Source organism: Typopeltis vanoorti, chromosome 2 (genome assembly GCF_054136105.1).
Source record: "Typopeltis vanoorti isolate ZY-2024b chromosome 2, IOZ_Tvanoo_1.0, whole genome shotgun sequence".
Taxonomy (NCBI): Eukaryota; Metazoa; Arthropoda; class Arachnida; order Uropygi; family Thelyphonidae; genus Typopeltis; species Typopeltis vanoorti.
Genome location: NC_143550.1, coordinates 26,529,515 through 26,556,186, shown reverse-complemented (window position 1 = coordinate 26,556,186; position 26,672 = coordinate 26,529,515). Strand labels below are relative to the sequence as shown.

General features: G+C 34.4%; 1 protein-coding gene across 3 annotated transcripts in view; it reads right to left on the bottom strand.

The window, feature by feature from the left end:
* The window catches only part of LOC150108890 (E3 ubiquitin-protein ligase RNF123-like), a 660,886-nt gene that overhangs the window by 156,609 nt on the left and 477,605 nt on the right, over nt 1-26,672 (bottom strand). For all 3 annotated transcript variants that reach the window (XM_090410696.1, XM_090410708.1, XM_090410702.1), the window contains 2 exons: nt 24,762-24,944; nt 14,890-15,067 (listed from right to left, as the gene is read on the bottom strand). In XM_090410696.1, the coding sequence (XP_090266822.1) occupies nt 14,890-15,067; nt 24,762-24,944 (361 nt within the window). The remainder of the gene's footprint in view (nt 1-14,889; nt 15,068-24,761; nt 24,945-26,672) is intronic.

The following is a 26,672-nucleotide window of genomic DNA, read 5'->3' as shown; positions in this document are numbered from 1 at the left end:
GTTACAGACAAATTTTCAGATATTACTAAATCAAGCACTCTCGATCCCCTAGTATATTCCATCACATGCTGTCTCATAATTATCCCTTAGTATCTGCATAAATTTCGTATACGTTTTGGATTATATAAAGTTGAGATTTAAACACAAAAGAAGATTAGGGCAATTAAATACAGTATTTCCATGAAAGGATGCTACTTTTTTTTTCTTTTAAATGCAGATTCTTCAAACTATACTGCTGATATGTCCACATCCAATTTTAATCAACATGTGTGAAGATAACAAGAATAAGCTAACTTTACAATGAACATTTTAGAAATTAGTAGCCGGATAGACCACTACCAGGAACAGACCAAATTCCTGGTAACTTTGTAGTCTTGACATTATACTGTTAGATTTTTTTCCATGGTGTTACATTAAGAATAGAATGTAACAATAATTAGAGATGATGTTGGAAGTTTATTCACTTGGTTAGACCATAAATTATATTATTATTATTATTGTTACCCAAGATCCCATGGAGTCAAAGACTCATCTAGGAGGTCCTTTTATCATACACACACACAACTCATCATGCCGTGCTTTAAACACACTCAAATTCTCTGCAAACACCACACTCTCATGCAAAGCATTCCAATCATTCACAACTCTGCATGAAAAAAAAACCTGCCTCTCACTCTCCCTACTCACACCCTCTTTATACAGTTTCCAAGGATGACCTCTGGTTTTCCCCTGATCTCCCACTATTTTCTGTAGAACCTCTCCAGCATTGATCCTATAACAACCGCTTAATAACTTATAGGTCTCTATCATATCTCCCCTCTTCCTCCTGTCCACCAGACTCTGCAACTTGCATCTTCTTAATCTTTCCTTATACTCAACATTCCAGAGGTTAGAAACTACCATAGTCAGTCACCTCTGGACCTTTTCCAACATCTCTTCATCCTTCTGAAAACCAGGTGACCAAATCTGGGCACAATAGTCCATGTGTGGCCTAATCAAAGCCTTATACAATGGAACAAGAATCTCCCTACTTCTACAAGTCAGTGTCCTCCGCATCATTCCCAGAAGCCTTTGTGTTGTCTTCACAATTTTGGCTATGTCTCCCCTAAATTTCAGATCCTTATCCGCTATCATCCCAGATCTCTTATTTCCACCACCTCCGACAATATATCCTCACCAAGCATAAATTCTGCATCCCTTTTTGTTTTCCAAATTTTAAAACCTTACATTTTGCAACATTGAACTCACATCCCCATTCCCGTGCCCAATCACTCAATTTATTCAAGTCTTCATGTAAGGCCACAACATCTTCTCTACTCTTCATGGTTTCGTCCTAACTTTGCATCATCTGCAAACAACTGAATATTTCCATCCAAATCTTCACCAATATCATTAACATACAAGTTAAACAGCAATGGTCCTAAAACAGACCCCTGAGGCACACCACTAGTAACTTTCCTTTTCCTGGATATCGCTCCTCCATACACAACTTGTTGATACCGATCAGATATAAGTTTCAGTAAGGAAATACCGTGAGTAGACATATTACTAACCATTATAATAACGGAATTAACTCATGTAAATTATTCTTTATTCGTAGAATTTTCACCTGAGTATCACAGGCATCATCAGTACAGGTACAAGGCTAATTAAACAATAACTGTTATATTCACAAAGTGACACCAAAGTAGCTAAGATTAAATTTCCTAAATTTATTTAATTATTATTATTATTTATTTATTTATTTTTTCTTTTATGATATCCATTTTGTTCAAAAATATGTGAGGTGATTAATTTCTTTTTGAAGCTCATCTGGATCATTTAAAATAGAGCGAGTTACAGATAGAGTAATGATCAACGTATCAGGCCGCCCACTGACAGACAGCAAATGTTTCGTCTGTCAAAAGGGCATAATTTTGCCATTGTTCTGAATAAAGTACACATAATAGACTTTTTCCATAGTATAGACAGAGGTATTCGATCCTTACCCCAAAAAACATCTAACAGAACAAGATTCGAGTGTGCAAAAATTCTTTTTAAGCTAAGCCTCTGCGGCCAAACCTATCGTATGCTGGACAAAAAGCACTGAAATCACTAAAAAATAACAAGAACCTAATTATTAGGAAAGCTGACAAAGGGAAGGCTGTAGTCATCCAAGACAGAAGAGAATACGAGAGGAAAATATCACTGTTACTCCCGACTATTCGACTTATAGGCCCCTCACTTCAGATCCTACCAGTAGTCAAATAAAAAAGCTTAATGCCCTTGTAGAAAAAATATCGATATGGGATGAAGATAAAAAGAAAACATTAAAGACCTCCTTTGGGTCTCGGGTGCCCACCGAGATTATATGGTCTTCCAAAAGTACATAAGCCAGGAATTCCATTAAGACCGGTTGTAGACTGTATAGGTTGTCCCACTTACAAAATATCAAAATTTCTGTCAAATTTACTCACTTGTTCAACTAGAAGAACTGCTACATATATTTAAAAAAAAAAAAAAAATTCTGTGGACTTCAGAAATAAAATTTCCGATCTGCATCTAGATGATTCGCAGATTATGATTAGTCTAGCTGTTGTTTCACTATTTATGAATGTTCCGTTGGCGGACAGCATAGAATTACTACACCAAGAATTTCCTCCAGACATTGTCAAATTATTTGAATTTGTAATAAAGTCCAGTTATTTTTCCTTCAAAAACCAGTTATACCAACAAATCGAAGGGACAGCAATGGGTAATCCAATATCTCCTGCTATTGCCAACTACTTCATGGAGCATTTCGAACAGTGTATCTATGACAACATTACACCCAGACCTAACATTTGATTCAGATATGTGGACGACATTTTTGCCATATGGAAGGACACCTCAGAAGAACCACAACAGTTTCTCTCAAAAATTAATGCACTTCATCCAAGGATCCAGTTCACCCTAGAAGTAGAAGTAAATAAGCAATTAGCATTTCTAGACCTCTTGATTCTTCGCCAACCAGATGGTTATCTACATTTCACAGTCTATAGGAAAGAGCTCATACAGGCCAGTACATCCACGCTGAATCACATCACCATCCCAGCCAAAAGGCAGGTATTATAAAAACACTAGTTCACAGAGCCTGCTCCTTTTGTTCTTCAGAAGAACTTTTACAAAAAGAATTACAGTATATTAATTCCTCCTTCATATCCAACGGCTCTAAGAAGCCCTTCATAAAAAGAGCTTTAAGTAGTCGTGCTCCAGCATCCTCTTAAAGTACAGAAGAACCTATGCGTATACCTATCCCCTATGTACAAGGGGTTAGTGAATGCATAGCTAAGGTGCTAAAGCCACTAAATATCTGTGTGGCTTTTCGACCTGTCAGAAAAATCTCCACATTCCTAATGTCTCCAAAGGACAAGCTCCCACATCTCAGCTATCCAGGTGTCTACCAGATTCCCTGCTCGTGTGGATTATCATATTTCGGACAAACAGGAAGATCTGCTCAGGTCCAGTTAGAAGAACACCAGTCGTACATCCAGTACCTTGAACCCGAACAGTCTGGAATTGCAGAACATGCCATCAACACCAGACATAGAGTTAAGTGGAACAAGACAAAAGTCATTCACAAAAGTCAGTTCCTAATGGAATGGCTATACAAAGAAACATGTGAAACATTACTTCACTCCCCTAACCTAAACAGATCCGATGGTCTATGTTTTCCCCCCTTGTGGGAGATAGTACTTTATAAAGCAGCAAATCTTTCCTAACATATAATTGTATACACATATATATATTAAAAAAATAAAATAAAATAAAATTTTAAATTATTATAATTGAATAATTAAATAATTATTATTTAATAATTAAATAACTAAATAATTAAATTTAAATAATTAAAAAATATAAAATAAATAAAAAATAATAATAATTAAATAAATTTAGGAAATTTAACCTTAGCTACTTAGGTGGCGCTTTGTGAATATAACAGTTATTGTTTAATTAGCCTTGTACCTGTACTGATGATGCCTGCGATACTCAAGTGAAAATTCTACGAATAAAGAATAATTTACATGAGTTAATTCCGTTATTATAATAGTTAGCAACCTATCAGATAGTCAGTCACCAATCCAATATCAAACCCCATCCACTCTAGTTTGACTATCAACTTATCATGCGGAAATCTATCAAAAGCCTTTGCAAAATCTAAGTACAGGTAACCCTTGTATAACGCAGGTACTCATACAACGCGGTTTCGATATAATACAAATTGTAGCATCCCTTGTTGAATGTGGTACTTATACAACATGGTTCCAATAAAAACACGGTCTACAAATTGTAGTGAACTTTTATCTTTTCATATATTTTTCAACGCGCGACTTAAAAATCAAATTTTATATTCGTTAAATTTGCGTCTGCCCTTATCGCGCATGTATCGAATTTATATTAGGGGAAATCCCCTTTAGCACACATGTACATCAATTGTTTACCGTATTAAGTGTTTATTGTTGAAAATTGTCTTCGTTTTCTGCCAGGAAAGCAAATTAAAAATCATAAGTGTGTTAATTTCAAGATGAGCACTTTATTTTCTGGTGAGTAACATACAATATGTAATGCTTTTTTTATGTAAAGAAAAATATATTTTTATAGTAATGGCCACAAACTGCAACGAAAAGGGAAAAATCAACATTGAAAAAATTCATTTCTCTCAAAGAAAAAATTAAAATCTTGGATCGGTTGTAAAATGGAGTAAAACCAGGAGTTGTTGCAAGGAGTTTAAATTTAAATGAATCAACAATTCAAACAATCAAACAAAATGAACATAAAATCCCAGAAAGTAATTATTGCTGGGTCAACGATAAGTGCAAAACGTCTTGCATGTGTACGCAATATTCTACTTGGAAAAATCTCTAATGATTTCGATAGAAGATTGCACTCAAAAGAAAATTCTTTTGGATGGAAATCTTATTAAACAAAAAGCTCTCAAAGTTTATAACATTTATAGTGCAGACCAGGTGTTCAATGTGGATGAATCCCAGTCATATTGAAAAAAAAAATGCAAAAATGCACCAAAAACCATTTCGAAAAATGAAAGATCAGCTCCTGGATTCAAAGTTTTCAAACACAGAATTACTCTACTGTTTTGTAGTAATGCATCAGGTGATTACATGACAAAACCAATGTTCATTAACAGATCCTCAAATCCTCGTGCTATGAAAGATTAAAATATGCACTTTATTTTATTTTGCCTAAAACATTAATGCATTATTTGCAATGAAGTTTAAGTACAATTTATATGTTTTATAATTTTATACTATGTATTTGTTTCATAATTTATATGTTTTCTTAACTTACATGAATTACCTGAATTAAATAAAAATACATTTTTGTTGGCCCTACTTTTTCTATGTGATCCGAGTCTCGCATAACGCGATTTATATAATGCGGCATTTTGTGGAACCTAACAACTGCGTTATATGAGGGTTACCTATATATTACTTACATTATATACAAGTAAATCCATGTTGTCCATAAAAGATAATACAATTGTTGTCAACCCAATTCTGAATCCTAGTTCTCACAAGCTTCTCCAACAACTTAACTACAACATCTGACACACAGATAGACCTATAGTTTGATGCTTAAGTTCTATCACCTCCTTTATGAAGAGGCACAATCTTGCCCTCCTTCTACTCCTAAGGAACTTGCTCTAGTATAAGACTCGTATTACAAAAATATGTCAAGGCTGGTGTCAGTTCCCTGGCACATTCCTTCAGAATACATGGTGATATATTATCAAGTCCCACAGCCAAGGCAGTATTCATGGGTGTGCGAACTGTGCAGTGGCACAGGGCCTGGCAAAGCCCAAAAAATTGAAAAAAGAAAATCAATTAATTTTTTTAAAAATGATTATATAAATTAATAATGTAATTATTATATAAAAAATATTATTACATAGAAAAATATATGTATATAATTTTACAACCAACTATTGTTGTTATAGTAAGTGAAATAAGATCGTAGTGCTAGAGCGGTAGTATTTGAAACTACACTAAGATATATAACAATATCGTACAACATAGTGTTAAATAGGGAAAAGTGCATTTTAAAACAGGTGTTTTTAATAATTTTAAGGAGTTTTTGATTTTATGAACAAGTAAGTATATGCACTTACTGTCAGCAATTTTTTATGTGACATTACTTGCCACCTCCCATCTTAAAAAATATATTTTGTAAACTGGTTTTAGGTTATCCGACATCAGAATTTTTCTTCAATAGCAGTTTTCAATCTATATTAGATTTATTTATTTTCTAATATTATCTATTTTAGATATATTTTATTTATCAGGTAAGTAATTTTAATTTATTAACTTATTTTATAATTAAATCTATCATATTTAATTCTAGAGTATGACTAGTCGTGAGAGAGATTATTATGGAAGAAAATACCCAAGTGGGCATGAAAAATGAAAGCAAAAACAAGAAAAAGAAGCGGCTGAGGAATGTCAAAGAAATTCACTGTTTAAAATTATGAAGTTGAAATCATATATTTGTTAAGATATATCAGCTGATAACGGGAGTTCTGAAATAACTACAAACAGTTCTTCGGCTTCAACATTAATTAATAATGAGAGTTCTGAAATACTCAAAGGAAGCGGAGAACATAACGCGTTTAGTCAAACAATGAGTATTGAAGATCCTAAAACTGAGACACCAGAGGAAGGTGAACTATTTACTATTGATGATCCAGCAACATGACCCAAAATTTTGAACGCAACACTAACACAAATTGTACGTGGTCCACCGTCTCCTCCGACTGAAAATGATTTTCCAAAAGATGAGAACGAGGTGTTTTTCCACAGCTTACTATGTTAGGACAATTGCAAATGGAGAGAAGCAAAACAGAAGATGGCCTGTATATTCAAACTCATCCAACTCTATTTTTTGTTCTTGTTGCAAATTATTTTCTTCTGATGATAATTTTTTATCTAATAATGGCTTTTCTGACTAGCGACATATAAGTGAAAGATTAAAGTCACATGAACGAAATCCAATGCACATGAAATGCATGTATTCATGGACACAAATAGAATGTAATTTAAAAAATCACAATATAATTGATCAGGCAAATCAAAATGTCATAAAATTTGAAGCAGAATGGTTAAGAAATGTTTTATGAGGAATAGTAGCAGCAACTTTATTTATCCGAACATAATTTAGATTTTAGAGGTAATTTTGATACTTTGTACACAACCCATAATGGTAAATTTTTTGGAATCATAGAATTAATTGCAGAATTTGATCGACTTTTAAAAGATCGTTTAATGCGATGTTTGGGAAAAAAAAATTATAGGTAAGAAACAAAATTCGTATCTATCACCCATTCGGCAAAATGAATTAATTGTTGATATGGGAACCAAAATTCAACAAAATATTGTAAATATGATATGACACGCAAAGTACTATTCAATAATTCTAGATTGTACTCCTGCTGTTAGTCATCAGGAGCAAATTTCAGTAATTTTTAGATTTCTAGATATATTTAAAGCAGATATTGGAATTCATGAACACTTCTTGCCGTTTTTAACAACTAATGACACTACTGGTAAAGGTATATCTGAAAATATAAAATCACTTTTGAATAAAGTAAATTTTAAATTGTCAGATTGTAGAGGGCAAGGATATGATAATGGAGCGAATATGAAAGGAGTATATAAGGGAGTCTGTGCTTACATTTTAAACGAAAAGGAAAAGGTATTTTATACTCCTTGCGCCTGTCATAATTTAAATTTGATTTTAGGGGATGTCGCAAAATCATTAATTATAGCAATACATTTTTTTATGTTATACAAAAAATATATACATTATTTGCTGCCTCAACTTCACATTGGGACATATTAAAGAAATTTGTTAAACAATTAACTCCAAAACCATTAGGTGATACAAGATGGAAATGTAGAATAGAATCAGTTAGAGCTGTACGTTTTCAAATTCCAGAATTTTTAAATGCACTAAAAGAATTATTTAAAACTGCATCAGATAATACTATCAAAGTAGAAGTTAGTATAGTTTCTGGGAAAATTCCCATGCTACTCCTCTTAAACACTACTATTATAATAACGGCTATTATAGCCTGTTTTTGTTTAGGAGTGTCCTTTATTTTAATTTTAAATACATTAGCTATTATTACTCAAAAAGGGGGTATATATATTTTAGGGCATTATAGGCGAGTATAGAAGGCAATTATAGCAGAATAAAAGAGGTGGAAAAATTTTGTACATACCTTGTTTTGATTCCAGGATGTCTTCCAATTTCATGATCCTGCTTAAGGTTGTTTATAAAGGGGGTGGGGGGTGTTTTGACGTGGAAAATAAATTTGGAAACCCGGGTTAAGTATTAATAATATATATATAAATATATATATATATATATATATTATTGTGTTTAAGGGCGTATTTTGTGGGGGAGAAAGAGAGGAGGGGAAGGGTTTATTTATGTAGAAACTGGGGCAGGGGAGGGGGTTAACGGGGTGCGGACCGTTTCGGTCGACTGACCATCATCAGAACTTTTTCGGAATGAGTGTAGGGCTATGTCAAGACTGTAAGTTGCCAAATAAGGCTTATTTGCCATATAAGGACATTTGTTTGTTGTCGCTAAATGGCCAGAGGCATGGCTTAATTTGTAAGTTCTGGATCGTCCAACATTCGGAAATTAGGTAGGGGCGATGGACATTGATTGACACATCAACACACATCAACGACTCTGTGCTGTTAATTGAAGCTTGACACACAAAAAAATGGTATGCCTTAACAGGCACAAAATACACAACACATACTGTTCCCAATCCTTCAGACATCACCGCCTCACCTGACAACTCCATCAAAAATCTGTCACACCACATTCTCACACCCGACGAAATCGCCATCCTAAACAAAGGACTTAACTTTGCGATATCCCCTAAATATGTACCGAAAAAAGACATCATTATTGAAGTCCAAGCAAAACTTGAAAATGACCCAAACAGAGACACAATATTCCAAAAAATAAACAACATTATAAATAGCAAAATAATAGTGAAACCCAACATTACGCCCAACTTACAAAGAGCCCTATTATCTTTAAGAAAGAACCCAGATATCACGATCACAAAAGCTGACAAAGGAGATACTGTAATCATCATCAACAAAACCGATTACCGGCCGTCTTAAATGACCAACACACCTACCAAAAAATCCACAATGATCCTACCCCCAACCTCATAAAACAAATCAACAGCACCCTACACACCTTAAAAAGTCAAACGAAATAGATAAAACCACAATGAGTATTACATTGTGGTTTTATCTAAAAGTATTACAAAATGCAAAAATTCCCATAGATGTAGCAACTAAGCATATTAAACAGTTAGTGCAGTACTTTGAAGAGCAGAGAATATCAGGATTTGATAGCTGTTTTGAGATTGCTAAAGAACTGTCAAATCTATTACAAATAGAAATTAAATTTAAAGAAAGTCGAGTACGTTGAAAGAAAAGTGTTTTTTGATTATGAAACGCCTGATGAATCACACATAGGTGATAACAAAGATAATTTTAGGATAAATTTCTTTTTTGTAATTTTAGATACTGCTCTACAATCTGTCAAAAAAAGATTTGAATTGTATGAAATTCACGAAAAATCATTTGGATTTCTTTATGATATGAAATTAATAAGAAAAATGACAGAAAATGAATTAAAATTTTGCTGCAAACAGCTGTATCAAAAATGAAATAGAGATATTGATGAATCTGAATTTTAGAATGAATTAATTATTTTTAATAATATTGTTCCAAAAGATGCACCCATTAATATTTTAAAATTCATAATTGCAAATAATTTGTCGGATATTTATCCAAATATTACTACGACATTTAAAATATTATTGACCAGTCCAGTTACGGTTGCATCAGCAGAAAGGTCATTTTCCAAATTAAAATTAATAAAAACCTATTTGCGATCTTCTATGTCTCAAGAAGGTTTGTCGTCCCTGGCAATAATATTTATAGAGCATGAAATTGCAAAAAATTTGAATTTTGATAGCGTTATAAATGATTTTATTGATAAGTGCATTACATTAAATAAAATTTAATATATTAAGATTTCTTTTAAATCTTATAAGTTGTTTTATATATATTTCATTCTTTATAGTAAAAATTGATATTTTTTGATATTTTATATTATTATTTATATTATTAAATAAATCATTGTTCTGTGTATTTATATGATAATGTGTACTTACATAATAAAATAATATATCATGTACATACAAACACATTTTTTAACTAATTTTTTCTCTTTACTTAAATTGATGCTAAAGAGCATACTTGTTTATTTATGTGCATAAATATTTTTCATATTTGATTTAATTAATTAACAAGATATTCTTCCATTTAAAATTTCTATAGATGTTACTAACTTTCAGGGCCCCAGCTTTTCCATTTCGCACAGGGCCCTGCAAAATGTAGAAACGGGCCTGCCCACAGCCTTATTTACATCTAGTTTGTTCAACTCCCCATCTCTCTCTCTCTCTCTCTTCTCCATCATCAACTGCTCTCAATCTCTCCATGAAGTCATATTCAAAAGATTGAAAGACCTTTATGAACTGCTCATTAAGTATCTTCACCACACATTCTGCAACAGCTGTCTTTATACCATTTTCTCCAATCAATGTCATGCTTCCATAATCATTCTTTCTTTTGCTGGCTATATATTGAAAGAACTCCTTAGGATTCTTTTTGGCTTCATTAGCTAACTGCTGTTCATACCTTTCTTTAGGTACCCTCACCAACCAAGTCACCTGCCTTGCCTGGTTTTTGTAGTGCTCATGGAATTGGTTATTTCCACTTCTCTTATGCTGTCTCCACAATGCCCTTTTTCTCTCTATCGCATGCTTAATCTCTTTATTCATCCATTTCACACTTACCTTATTTAACCTTCTCACCCTTGGAATACATTTAGACATTGCATCTACTAGATAGTTTTTGAAAATCCCCCAAGCTGCATTGATCTCTTTTCCAGCTAACTCCTCATTCCATGCTAACCTGCAAGCTGTCTCCTGAGTTCTTCATAATCACCCCCCCCCCGTAGTTCCACATATACCCTTTTCTTACAGAGGTCCTCACACTGCTGGCAACTACCCAGGTAATCACCTCATGGTCACTCTCGCCAATTGGTGGGTGATTCGACACTTCATTTATAATTACATCCTCTGATGAGATGACCAAATCGAAGACCCTCAATCCTCATGTGCCCTCTGTTACATACTGTCTGAGGTAGTCATCCCTCAAAAACTCAAGAAACTCATTTTCTTTACTTCCCATTGCTATCATTCCAGTCTATATTACCATAATTAAAATCACCCATAATGATCAATATACAAGTGCCCCTTGATTAACGTGATTAATTAATCCCTCAATGTTACCGCGTATATCAAAATCACGTTAATCAAATATAATAATCAATGGTAAAAATTACTATGTGTCCATGATCGATTACTGTATTAAATAATTTGTTTTATATGGTACTCTTTTAGGAAAGATAAAAAATGAATGCAAAGTAAATGTTTAATAAATGCTTGTACCTACATTAGTTACTGCAATTTTTTATATAAAAAAAAGTTATCAACAGTTTAAACAGTTTTAGTTTTTTTTTCTTATAAGCATATATTCTATGATAACAAATAAAATGACACTCTAGACCGTGGAAAACAAGCATTCTTCGATTAACATCTGGATCCATATCCATTACTTGCTGCTTAGGTGATTCTAAACTGTGAAATATTCCATCCAGTTCTCTGATTGTTATTTCCTTTGGAACCTTATCTTCACATTCCATCTGTTCGTTGTCTTCATATGCACGTCGTTCAATTTCAAGAAGATCATTGTCACTGAAATCTTTTGAATTTGAATCCAATAATTCTTTAACGTGTTCTGCATCAACACCATCAAAATCAAGCTCTTCACCAATTGAAACAATTTCTTCAACCACGTTGTTCACAGGATTTTCAAAATCACCCAAGTTATTAGCGCATTCTGGTAAAAGGTTTTTCCAAACAGCTCTTATGCAGCTGGAAGACACTTGCTCCCACGAGTCATGAATGTTTTCAATTGCGTGTTTAATGTCAAAATTTTTACAAAATTCTTGGAGTGTAATCTCATTTTCACCCGTTGTTGTTTCTACTGCCTTTGAGAATGTCTTTTTAAGAAAACAGGCTTTGAAAGTTGCAATGATGCCCATGTCCATGGGTTGTAGCAATGATTTCCTATTTGGTGGAAAAAATAATACTTTATTTTTCTCACACCGATCATTAAGAGAATTTGGATGACCAGGTGCATTATCTAAATATTTTTTTTAAATACAGCAGAACATTTGGAGCTGGTAATACACCCACTCTTAATGCTTAATGGGAAGGAATGATGTCATCATGCTCATGACTTTCTTTCTCTTGGCCAGAAGACACTCCTCGAGGATTGAATGTTTTTGCGTGGCAAATTTAAAGGAGAGTTAATTAAAACTCTTGCCACATATATAAAGGGATTGTCGCAATTAATTTCAGTGCGTTAATCAAATCCCGCGTTAAGCAAGGGATACCTATATATATATTTAATTTAATCTTTTATCTAAGTGTAAACAAACAAAGTTTGTGCCTGAAGTATCTTCAGGACTGGGGTAACTCATGGTAAAGGTGGTATAAGTTCTCATCACTTGCCTTGGTATCTCCCATAATGCAAAGCACATCTCCTTGCAAACATGTATAATGCTATGCATTAAGGGAAGGGTCACTACCCAGACCGGTTTCGACCTTTATTGAGGGCTCATCAGTGGGAGCCAGACCCAGTGGTGGTGATACCAAGGTGAAGTAATGGAGAAGTCATATTTACCCATACGAGTTGCCAAAAGGTGTCACACATTATTAAATTACTCTGGATTAGAGAAAGATGTTGGAAGTTTTTTCACTTGGTTAGACTATAAATTATATCTTCTTCTTCTGCAGCTTCTTCCACTTAAGTGGGGTCACTGTTGATGATGAGTCTCCTCCACACCTTCCTGTCTTGGGCTGTCACCACATCCAAGTCCTTCATCCTTGCACATCCATCTGCATGACCCTTCTTCCCACATATTTGTCCTCCCTCCTCATCACATGACCAAACCATCTCAACCTTGCTTCCTATATCTTCACTCCTAAGTTCGTAACTTTCACTGTTCCCTTGACATAGTCATTTCTCAGACAATCCTTTCTGGTCACACCGCACATCCACCTAAGCATTCTCATCTCTGCTACTTCCATCCTGCTGATGTTATTTTTCCTCAGGGCCACAGTTTCTATCACATCATAGCTGGCCTAACTACTGTCCTATAGCTTTTGCCTTTCAGATTGATCGGCACCCTCTTATCGCATAGCACTCCAGCCATCTCCCTCCAGTTCCTCCAACCCGCTTGTATCCTGCATCCCACTTCCTTCTCATCTCCTCCATCTTCTTCCACTGTTGAACCTAAGTATCTAAAGTCTCTCACCTTCCTGATGACATTTCCTTCTAGCTCCAGATCTGTCTCCTGGCCACTGCCCACTGTGCAACACATATACTCTGTCTTACGCTCAGTCTCATACTTCACTCTTCCAGTACTTTTCTCCATCTTTCCAGTTTAGTTCCCGCTTCTTCTCTTGAATCTGCACACAGCAAGATGTCATCTGCATACATCATTGTCCAAGGCGCAGCTTCTCTCACCTCCTCTGTCACCACCTCCATCACAATATTAAACAGAAACGGACTTAATGCTGACTCTTGATGCAAGCCAACTATTACTTGAAAACTTTCTGTCTGTAAATTTACAGACAAAAGACTTGTGGTGGTGGGCGGTAGATGGTGTTGATGGAGATGATTCATAGTAGAGGTTCGATGTAGTGGTTGAGACAGTTGTAAGTGTCCTCCCGTGATGAGCCCTCGGACTCCTTGGAGGTGTCAGGAATAATAATAATAATAAATTAGACTATAAATTATATATTTAGATTAATCCTTTATCCAAGTGTAAGCAAACAAAGTTTGCACCTGAAGCATCTTCAGGACTGGGGCAACTCGTGGTAAAGGTGGTATAAGTTCTCATCACATGGGAGATACCAAGACAAGTGATGAGAACTTATACCACCTTTACCATTAGTTGCCCTAGTCCTGAAGATACTTCAGGCACAAACTTTGTTTGCTTACACTTGGATAAAGGATTAAACTAAATATATAATTTATAATTAGAGATGATGTAATTGCACTTACTATGGAAATATTCAAGCACAGTTAAGAGTCGAATTATAGTTCGAATGCATACTGAGGTACAGAATGAAGGATGCGTTTAATTCATTTACTCCAGACCATCATTCACAGTATTTGTTACTGCATTGTCTGCAGCTACAAAATCCTCTGCACATATCCAAAGTGACTAAAAGGCCAATCCTTGGATAAATCTTTCTGGTACACTGGATGAAAGTACATATGTATGAATTTAAGCACAAGTTAAGATGTACTTCTCTCATTCAAACAAAAAAAAAAGTTTCCAAAACTTTTGCAATAAGTGGTAGAAGAATTTTTTCAATAAATATTATTATTAGGATTAAATATAAGGATGCTGCTTTTTTTTAAATGCAGATTCTTCAAACCAAACTAACGATGTGCCCACATCCTATTTTAATATTTGTCAAGATAGCAAAAGCAAGCTCACTTAACGATGCCCATTTCAGAAATAAGTAGCAGAACAGACCACCACCAGGAACAAACCAAATTACTAGCAACTTTGCAGTTCATATTTGGGCTTAAAATACTGTCATTCCTCAGAGAATAACTTTATTATTTGTTATGCATTAATGTATTATACATGCAGTAAAAAAATGTTTACCTGGGAGACTCTCCAAATTAACAGCATGTGGAAAAAATGAACGTAATGCATTGCAACATTTGATGCATGCATCAACATAAAAATCTGGTACAAAAGCAAACAGTGCACCCTGAGTTGAAGCCTGTGAAAGAGTGTGAAGAATAACTTGAAGAATCCAGTAAATATCAGCTTGTCTTTCCTAAAAGTAAAAATTTTAGAGTTAATTTTACTATCTTTTATTTATTTACTTATTATAGGACAGGCAGAAAATAAGCAGCAACTTTTATTTAAACAATGACACTACAACATAATTGCAACTGATAATAAATTACAGCAATCCCTCGATTAGTGCGCCTAATGTGTTCTTTAAAACAGGCGCATTAATCGAAAACACACTAATCGAATATAATAACCTATGGGAAAATGTATAATTCGTTCCTCAAATTTCTTTTCAGAACCTTAATTTTTTTTTATAAAAGAATTAAGGTATGTTTCAGGGCCTAGATAAAGGAAAACCATGAAGCTGAAAAACAATAAAACATATTCAGAATATAAATTTTATTATTCTACTTCTTAACAAAGAATTGAGCTAACGTAGTTTGGTGGGCATTTTGTTTCTTTTTTCATACAACCGACAGTATGGCCCTATTGCCTCTTCTACTCTTCTGCAAATTTTACTGCTTCTATCTTCATCAGGATCAGCCTCTAAGCATTGCTGCTTAAAAACTTCGATTGTATGAAAAATATTTTTAAATTGTTTCTGTGAAATCTCTTTTAGCTGACTATCAGTGGTTAAATTTTCTTCGTATTCTTCTGGATCTTCCTGCTGTGCATCTAAATTTAGCAGGTCAGAATCACTCAATTCTTCAGAATGAGATTTAATTAACTCTTGGACGTTATCATTGAAGGGTAGAAAGAAATGAAGGACATATGAACTTGTCGCCAACACATGAAATTACGTGCTTTATAGATAAAATTTTTCCAAATGTTATACAAACAAAATAGTTACCACTTTGTTATGGTGTATAACTGGATAATCCATGAAGTTTTATGCTGATGGAAATGATAATAGGGACCAATGACTTAAATCATTTGTCCCTATTATCCCTAACTGTGAACAAGGAGAATGTAAGATTGGATATTAGGAGGTTGTTGAAAAGGATAAAAGATAGCAGTATAATAGAAAAGGTAGTATGTGTTGCTGGTATAACACTGATGAGATGAGGTGGAGAGCAAGAATTATGAATGACATGTTAGCAGAAATGAGTGAAGAGAAAGGACTGCAGTTTGTTAATGTGTGAAATAAGTTTGAAAAAAGAATTTAACTGTATAAGAGAGTGATGGACTATATTTGAATGGTTTTGGTGTGAGTCATTTGGATAGAAGGCTGCTGGAAGGCAGAGAATGAATCTGTAAGAAGCAATTGAAAGAGCAGGAGAGTAAGAAAGGAGAGACTGTAGTGGTCCTTATGAATGATGTGGGTAGCATGAGTGTAGAGAATGAGAGAACAAGTACCCTGTTCTCTCATTCTCTACACTCTAGGGTAAACAAGGGAACACAGTTTGAAAAAGGTTAATACTTCAAAGAGGATGTGAATGTGTGTAGACTAAAAGGGAAGGGGATGACCTGAGATGTAGGAGAAACAGTTGGATTTGAAGAAAGCTATGGGATGAGTAAGAAGAAATGGTTTGAGGAAAGTATAGAGAAGTCACATCTAATAAGTGGTATCAGTGAAATTTACCAATCCAGGAATGAGTTGTTATGTTTGTATATGAATACTAGAAGTATCAAAAACAAGGGAAATGAAATGGTTGCATCATTGATTGTGTTCGATCACCCAAAAATTGGTGGAATAAGTGAGACATGGTTGGATGAGTGCTGATAAGGATGAGAATCTTACAGGAAAAGAGATGGAAGAATACAATGTATTTCATGAAGACAGAAATGGTAAAAAGAAGGTAAAGATTGTTGACAGAAAAAGAGTTATGTCCATGTCCACATGCAATAGAGATGCAAGGGGAAAATAGTGGTAGCAGTGTTGAGGTAGTATGGTGTGAGATAGAAGTGAACAGAATGAAATATTTCATTGGATGTTGCTATAGACCTGAATGTGGAGGGTAGTGACCAGGAAATATATAAACAAATTAGTCAAGCAAACAGGAAAATGGTGCTCATTAATGGTGATTATAATTATGGCAATATAGATTGAGATGATGAGACAGTAACTGGAAGTAAAGAAATTGAGCTGCCTGAGTTTTTGAGGGTCAGCTACATCAGGCAGTATGTAACAGAGGGCACATGAGAATTGAGGGTCTTGGATTTGATTATCTCTTCAGAGAATGTTATTATAAACAAAGTGTCCAATATCCGTCCAGTTGGTGAGCGTGACCGTGAAGTGATGAGTGGTTGCCAAACATGTGAGGACTTCTGCGAGGAAAATGTATATGTCAAACTACAGGATGGTGAATATGCAAAGTTCAGGAGACAACTTACAGTTGTAGTATGGACTGAGGAGTTGGGTGGAAAAGAGATCAATGTTGCTTGGATGATATTCAAGAACTATCTAGTAGGAACAATGTCTAAATGTGTTCCAACCTTTGGAATACATATTAGAAGGAAATAAGATGGGTATGAAATGGATGAATGAAGAGATTGAGCATGCAATACAGAGTAAAAAGGCATTATGGAGGCAACATAAGAGGTAATAATCAATTCCATAAGAAATACAAACAAGCAAGGAGGGCGACTCGGTTGGTAAGGGTAGCAAAAGTTAAGTTCAGTATAAGCAGCAGTTAGGAGGATATAGTTGAGATGTTTAATGAGCAATTAATTCATAAAGGGCTTTCATCCTTGTGAATGTGACATCATGGAGAGTTTGAGAGCAGTGGATGATGATAAGAGAGTGAGGAAGAGGTATATGGGAAATTAAGCAAACTTGATATTAATAAGGCTGTGGGACTTGATGATATATTACTGCATATTTTGAAGGAATGTGTCAGGGAGTTGACATCTGCCTTGACATATTTGTTTACTATGAGTCTTATTCATATTAAACAAATATAGGCAAGTTCCAAAGGAGTGGAAGGAAGGCAAGATTGCACTGCTTCATAAAGGAGATGAAAAAAATTCAAGCATAAATTATAGGCCAATCTCTCTCTCTCTGTGCGTGTGTGTGTGTGTGTGTGTGTGTGTGTCAGGTGTCGTGGGTAAAGTATTGGAAAGGCTGGTGAGAATCAGTATCCAGAATTGGGTTGACAACAATGGTATTATCTTTGATGGACAGCATAGATTTGCTAAAGGGAGTTCATGTTTTATTAACCTATTTACTTATCACAATAAGGTGACAGCAGCATTGGATGTGGGAGATGGATACGCAGTAGTATACTTAGACTTTGCAAAGCCATTGATGAATTATTGCATGATAAGTTGACAGTCAAACTAGAGCGGATGGGGGTTGGATATTAGACTAGTGCATTGGATTGGAAATTGGCTGTCTGATAGGTATCAATAAGTTGTGTATGAGGGAGCAATATCTCAGAAGATGAAAGTCATTAATGGTGTACCTCAGTGGTCTGTTTTAGGGCCATTGCTGTTTAACCTGTATGTTAATGATATCGGGGAAAAATTGTAGATGATGCAAAGTTAGGATGATGCAAAGTCTTTGTTCATAGTGAAGAGTGTGAATACTGACAATATAACTGAATAAGCATATTATTGTAAGAGAGTTGCTGTATGTGATAAATGTAAATTAATATTGAGACAAGTTCACTCTAGGTTTGTTTTATAGTCAAATGTGTCAGCGTAACTAGTAAGTTGTATTAAATTACAATTAAGTTTTAAGAATAGAATTGTAGGAGAACTAAACCTAAATTAGAATCTCAGAAAATGTCTATGACTTGCAACACATTAGTGTCCATGCTGATATATAGATTGAGCACTGTAAGAAGATTTCTTGATTTTGATTAAATTAGTTTGTGATACAACACATTGAGGTTGATCTGTCAATACACTAATCCTAAAACTTACAAACCTGCAACTATTTCACCAACTAAGGAAAAGTAATTAATATTATATAAGGTAATAAGGTTAAGCCACAAATGATTAAAGGTAATGGTCACAGTTAACAGAGAATAACATCTGCTTTGTTTTTGTTTAAAATTCTTACAAGTTCACACTCAATGAGTAGTTTAACTGGCGCAGTCATAAATCAAATAAATTTGTTGAATTACAGAGTGTGAGCATATTAAGATAGAATAAGACAAAGTAGGATAACACATAAATAATAAATATAACACATAAATGTCATAAAGAGGGTTTAAATATGAGTCAACACTATAAATTCAAGCCTCTGATTCTATTCTATGGTTAAAAACCTGGTAGCCTCGACATTTATTTTTCATGATTTTTGTTTAGCCAGTTTTACACAAAGCTTCGCTTTCTTACATCTTTCTCTATATCTTCTAAGAGCACAAGCTCACTTACTCATTAGGAACTTTCAATATGCTTTCCTTTTTTTACCTTCACTGCTTCTTTAACTTCCTGAGTCCACTATGGTGTTCTGATTTTTCTATTCTTGCAGCCAACTAATCACTTCCTCACCGGCTGAATCAATCAATGCTTTTTTCAGGGTTTGCCAATGAATCTGCAAGGTTTGGTTCTTGTTTTCAAACTCTTTCATTTTTTCTTGAATAATAATAATAATTATAATTATTAAGAGAGACCTCCAGAGAGTCAAGAACTCATCAAGAGAGGCCATACTATTCACACCAGCTGTCACACCTATTCTTGAATTCATTCACGCTGCTTGCATACATTCAACAGCAGTCCATTTCAATCACACACTACTCTATTAAAGAAAAATCTAGCTCTAACCACATTCTTGACAGCATTCATTCTAAAATTCCCTGGATGCCCTCACGTCCTTTCCATCCATAAAATGAAAAATTTCATCTACTGAAACTCTGTATAACCCTTGCAGAAGTTTGTAAGTCTCAATCATATCACCCCTTCTTTCTCCTGTTTGCTAGTGTCTGCAGCCCACAAATTCTCAATCTATCTTCATAATCTGTATTCCACAATCCTGATGTCAGAATCACCATGGAAACCAGGAGACCAGACCTGCCAACAATAGTCCAAGGCTTTATCAAGGCCTTGTAAAGAGGTAAAATGCCTTCCAAATCTTCACAAATCAAGGTTCGTTTCAGCATTGCTATTGTTCTCTGAGTTGTATTTACAATTTTTACTATATGACCCTTTAACTTCCTGTCTATGTAAACACCAAGATCCCTAGCCTCATAATGAATGTTTATTTTCTTGATCATCTAACTAGGGTAATTATTTGGACAATGGATCAAGTGTTAACTAATAAATATTTACTAAACCTACTAGTTTCACCAAACTTTAGCTGTTGGCATCTTCAGGGTACAAGCACTTAGGTTAAAAAACATTACACAAATATGAATACCTGTAAAATTCTAACGATTATAGTTGCAAACTGAAATAGCATTGAACGTGAATGATACACATATCGTGTGTAAATGATTAACTAGTTATTGCTAGGGAACGTTCTGTAGGTTGCATTGAAGTTCATTTCCTGTGTGTTAAGAGATCTAATTAGGGTTTTTTCCATATCTCTGGGAGTATTAAACCTTGGTTCCTGTTAAGGTTATCAACAGAGCGAGTGACTGTAGCTGCTTCTTTAAACATTCATTAATTTTTGTCAAGAAGGAACTAAAGAACAGGAGGAATGAGTGAAAGTATACGACAGGCAAGACACCCACACAGAGTATTCAATCACCAGCAATTGCCTGATCTCGCAAGTCTCTCCCCTGCACGCCAATATGACAAGACTCTTTCCAATAATGACTTGGGAGAGTAAGTGGAAGCCGAATTATTTGACAGTTAATTGAGAAGCTTTCTAATGAATTACCATGGTTCAGATCCATGTATTATTTAGTGGCTAGCTTTTAGAATTGTTTTACCGCTATATCTTCAAATGCAGTAGGCTGTTGGACATACCCATTAAATTAAACTGTCAGTGACACTAGATGGGGAAACAAAGGTAGTGTAAACAAACTGAAAACCTTACTCTGGAGAGCACGCATGACTAAAAACACTCCAGAAAGCAAGACACTGGTGATTCACACTCCAGTGAAAGTCTTTTACCATCTAGGGGTTTAGTTGGTAATTTCCTCAACTAGGAAAGATATATATTTATGTCAATAATACTCACCAGGGTTACTAGAATGGCATTTTTGGAAACATGCCACACTACAGAATGGTAAGGTTGGTTTAGGTGAAAGAGGCACCTGTTAGCATGCACTTATGCATGATGAGGAACTGTCATTCCAGAGGTATCTTCAGCATGCAAAAAAACAGACTTCAAAAATACTATTTCCCAAGATATTCAGATATTGCATAAATCTCTGACTTTACCCAATTTTACACCCCAAACAACAATGCGGCAATAGACGTAAAGGAACTGAAGAACTCAAGACCAATGTAAGTACTGGGAGCTTTAAACAAAAAAGATTTTTTTCTACTTTATTATCGACTAAATCAAGCATTTGTGTACTAAGTGTAGATATGTCTGCAGAATGAAGCAAAAAAAAGATTGTGGCAACAAAGCTAAGCATTGACAGAGCACTATGAATCTTGATAACTCTGACAGGCCAGCTGAAGTTCAGAAGTGCCATAGCTGCAAGCTGGAGATTACGAACAAGAAAAAGAGCATTCAATGTGATTTTTCCAGTCAATGCATACTAATTGTACAAGGATTGATGAACCAGCGACAAAACTCCTGACCAACATCAGCCAGCCATTCTTTGGACCCATGTGCCTTCCCACCAATAAACAGTTTCTAAATCTCAGAAATCACATGGACGGCCTAGAGCAGCACATTATTATGCTTGATGATACTTTCTCACATAAAACTTATGCACTAGAAGAAAAAAAAACTAGAAGAGATTCACAATTTTCTCAATTTTAACATGCTCATTGCCAAAAACACCAGCGAACTTCGCAACTTCATTGCCATGTCAGTTTAAGATATTATGGAGTTAGAGAATAAAAAATACAATCCCATTTTATTGAACTTTCATACCAAAACAGACACAATGCTAAATTCTGACATCTGCAAGCTTACCAAACAATGAAAATTTGACCCCAGGAAAATCATCAGGTGTCACTCGTCCAAAATCATTCGTCCCATCACTCTGCCACACATGGAGTGACAGGATGAATCTCCTGCGCCTAGTCAATGTGACTTGCAATACACCGGTGAGCAGATTGGAATTCACAACTGTTATGAATAACATCTTAGAAGGTACCACTGCCATGTCAAGGATACGAGAAAGGCTAGATCTCCACCGGTTACATGAAAATTCATCGAACAACAATTCGTCGAAAAAAAAGTTCACCGAAAATTTTAAATTTTTGAAAATGTTATGAGAAAATTGATCCATTTAGAACAAAAACTGAACCATGCAGAGTGAGAAAGCAATGCTACTTTAATAGGGAAAAATTATAGAACAATATGGTTTCTTTATAGTCTTTCTTGTCCAATAACTGTTTCATGTCTGTTTATGGGACTGATTTGCCTGTTTCAAGGAGGAAAAGCCCAGCCATCTATGTATTATGCCTGATAACTCACCTTTAGCTGAACAGGACTGATAAAAATTATGCGCATCATAAATGGGATTCCAACTACCCAGGTCTTTCTAACTAAACGGCTTCGTCTATACCGAATGAACTACGCAGGCTCCATTATTATTATTGTTGCTAGTAGTGATATGCGACTTCAATACAGCAATTATTATGGGATGAATTTTACTCGGATTCACTATTTGAAACTTTTACAAGAAAATGTCGAACCGTTCCAGTTTTCAGTTCAGCTATATTCGGGACGACAAAATAATAACATCTTCAAATTATGTACTGTATTACAAAATCTCTCTGACTTGCAGAATTAATAGAAGTTGCCAGTACAAGAAGATGTCTTCATGGTTCAATTTTTATTCTAAATGGATTACTTTTATCAAAACATTATCGAAAATTTAAAATTTTCAGTGAATTGTCTTTCGATCAATTGCCTTTTCGATGAACTCTCCAGATACTATCTCATCTATGCAGAGAGGGAACAAGGTAGAAAATTACAGAAACAACTGGAAGAAAAATGACAAAGTTGAGATGATGCATGGACAATTAATTATAAAAAAGGTGTACAAATACAAAAATCCAGTTCCTCAACCAGCCAGCATGGAAACTAACTATCATTGCAAAGAGAATGTGCATGGCCAATACTATCAACAGCAAACAATGCAAAACCCTCCTAATACACTACAAAAATATACATTGCCCCTGTTCAAACCACAATGATATCCATTTTCATTTCCAGTCTGCAAAAACTCACTTTTCCTGACAGAAACACAAATTTCTACTGCTGCAAGCACTACTCACCTCAACTTTCCCAGTTATGCACTCTTTGATTCCTTTTGCTCCAAAAAGAGGGGTTTGTGCAGTTCACTGTGACATACTATGTTGAAGAGTTCCTAACCTGGAATCTCTCGATTCTAACCTTCTTTGGTTGAAAATCCCTACCTCATTCTATCCAACTGATTTGATGTCTCTACCATCTCCTAATGCCACCAACTATTCTGAACTTTTCAATTTCCTTTCTTTAAAAGTTTATATTCTTCAATCCAACTTTCCTAACAGTGAGTTCATTTTCCTTGGAGACTTTAGTGTTCACAACACCAGCTGGCTCTCCTACTCCAACTGCAGAAATCAAGCAGAAAGAAAAGCCACGTCATTTGCCATCACCAAAGAACGTGCACCTTCCTCCATATTCTTGGGATTTTTAAACCATCATTATCGTTAAGATTAGGGTGGTTGATATGAATTTCAAAGGCTTCCTTAAATTTACATTCATACCATGTTTTGGTGTGATATAAACAACAGATGCCTTCTGAGTCAATTCTATGTAGGGTATTCAGGGCATGATCAGAAATGCCATCTTTACTATAATTATTAAATTTATTGTGCCGTTTATGTTCCTTCGGATAGGAACTGTGCATCCTGTTTCCTCTATATATATAGGGCAAATTACAGGTCCAATGAAGATGGTATACTCCAGGGTGGTTCAGTGGATCCTTGGATGAGCTGATATATTTATAAAAAAAATTATAACAATATTATTATTATAAATTTATATTAATAATATCATAAATATTGTTAATATAAATTAATATTTATTAATTAATATTTATTGATTTAAAAATTAATTTAATTTTTTCACTAGAGGTCAGGCCAGTAGATAACCGTTGATCAAATCTTTCTCTTTGGCATACTGTGTGAAATGTAATATAGCTTGTCTCTCTCTCTTTCCCTCTTTCGCTGTGTGCATGCGCACGTGTGTACTCAGATGATGACCTTATTATGAAGGTCAAAACATCAGGAAATTAAAATAATTATTTCTAACATGGTTTGGTTGTAGTCCCCATGATTTGTCTGAAATGGATGCTGATTATCGTGTAACATTAACCACACTACTAGCCAAGACGTCAAGGTTATCATGGATGCAAAGTGCATATTAAAATTGTAATACCATTGATATTACATTAAAATACATGATGAATATGAAGTGTATGAGGATGCGTATTTTATCCATAATGGCCGGTTAAGTAGTTAAAGGAAAGGAATGGTTAGTATGGGCCTTCTCTAACTCACTGAGATGCCCAGTAAAATAATATAATAAAATAGTATAATAAAATCTATGCCCTTTGCTGAGCACCATTTTAAACTTGTCTCATGTATTTTAAAGAAAGACATTAATAATGCACTTTAAAATGTACAGAGAAAAAATTTAAGTTTCTTGAAATCATTATTAGGCTCACCGGTGAATATATCACAGCATTTATCCATGCTTGGTGTCGTCCTTGTTCTGTCAGTTTTTCTAAAAATACCTTCCTTGCTTGTAACAATGCCAGGTGGACTTCCAGCTCACAATGACGAAGTCTTTGTTCAGTCTCCTGAAGTGCTGTGACATATTCCAGCATGCTATCTCTTATTGAACACATCTGAAAATAAATTACTTTTTTTGGTAGCAAAAAGTTTATTAGATACAGTAATTTGTATGAAAACATATTTATATATTTATTCAAAAATTCTATATCGAAATTTGAAAAATTATTTCAAAGCCATTTAATTTTTTGATACTATTTAAAAATTTTTAATGTCTTCTTTAATTACTGCTTTTTTTTAAACCAAACTTTTAAAGTTAATCCATGGTTAACTTAACCTATTTAAATTACGGATAAATCTCATGTGCATAACTTTCTGAATAAAGGAATTAATAATACATTCAGTGTATGAAACACTTGTGAAATTAACACTTTTACAAATGCAGAAGCTTCCTTGAGTTTGACATTTCTGAACTCAAGCAAGGAGTCATTATGTACCTGGCTGAGCAATGCAATCTTAGAAAAATAGCGAAAGCATATTATAATGAGAATATATGCACATTATAAGATATTTATATTTTAAATAATCATAGACCAGAAACAAAACCAGATTGCAAGCAAATTTATCACTTTTCTCTTTGGAGAACTGGATGCTCCTTCAATAAACAACCTCCTTATACACATAGTTTGTATAAGGAGGTTGTCTATTCATCAACTAATCTCTTATCCAACTCACAAAATCATTATCCAATGCCATTTGTTTCAATTTAAATAATAATGTCAGAAGCTTTTGCCAAATCCAGATATATCACTGCACATATATCTCCCTCTTTCCAGCACAAATTTGAACCTGCTATAATACTTTAATTGATAGAAACATTGTTAAATGCTAAAGCATGTAACAATGTTTCTATCAATTAAAGACAGCAAGAAATTATATTCTTGGTTTAATCCTTTATCCAAGTGTAAGCAAACAAAGTTGGCATGTGAAGTAACTTCATACATCTTCAAAAATTATGGACACAACTACAGTGTTAGAGTAAAACTTCAGTTTAATATAAACCAAAATAATCACTCGACATTTCAACCTTCGTATGAAGGTCATCATCTGGAGTATACACATATATACAAAGAAATAAGCTGCACTACAATCTACATGGTATGCTGAGGTTACATAGATTTAGTCTACTGTAAAAACTACTGACCTGCCCTCTGTGAACAAAAAAAAAACCTTACTAGAAAGCTAGAGTCCTGTTATTATATTATTATCTATTAGGTTACGAAATTAAATTAAGCTGGAGAGCAACATGTTCACACACACACACACACACACACACACACACACACACACACACACACACACACACACACACACACACACACACACACACACAAAATTCACTTATATAACTATACATATAAATTAGAACAAACCAGTATGGATGGTGGCCAATAAAAGTTGAAATTATAGGGATTTTTAAGCCACGATTATTATTAAGATTAGGTTTGTTAATCTAAATTTCACAGGCTTCTTTAAACTTCCATTCATACCATGTTTTTGTAAGATGTAAGGAACAAGTACTTTTCAAATCAATTTGCAGTAGGGTGTTAAGAGCATGATCTGAGAGGCCTGCATCACCAAAATTATTAAATTTAAAGTGTCGTTTGTGTTAGTTTTTTTATGGATATAGATTGTACATCCAGTTTCTTCAATATAAAATAAGTTACAAGTGTAATAGATACAATAAACTCCAGGGTATGCCAATGGGGGAAGAGGATCCTTAAAGGTGTGGAATATGTTTTTTAATTTTAAAGGTGATTTAAAAGTGACATTAAGATTATAAT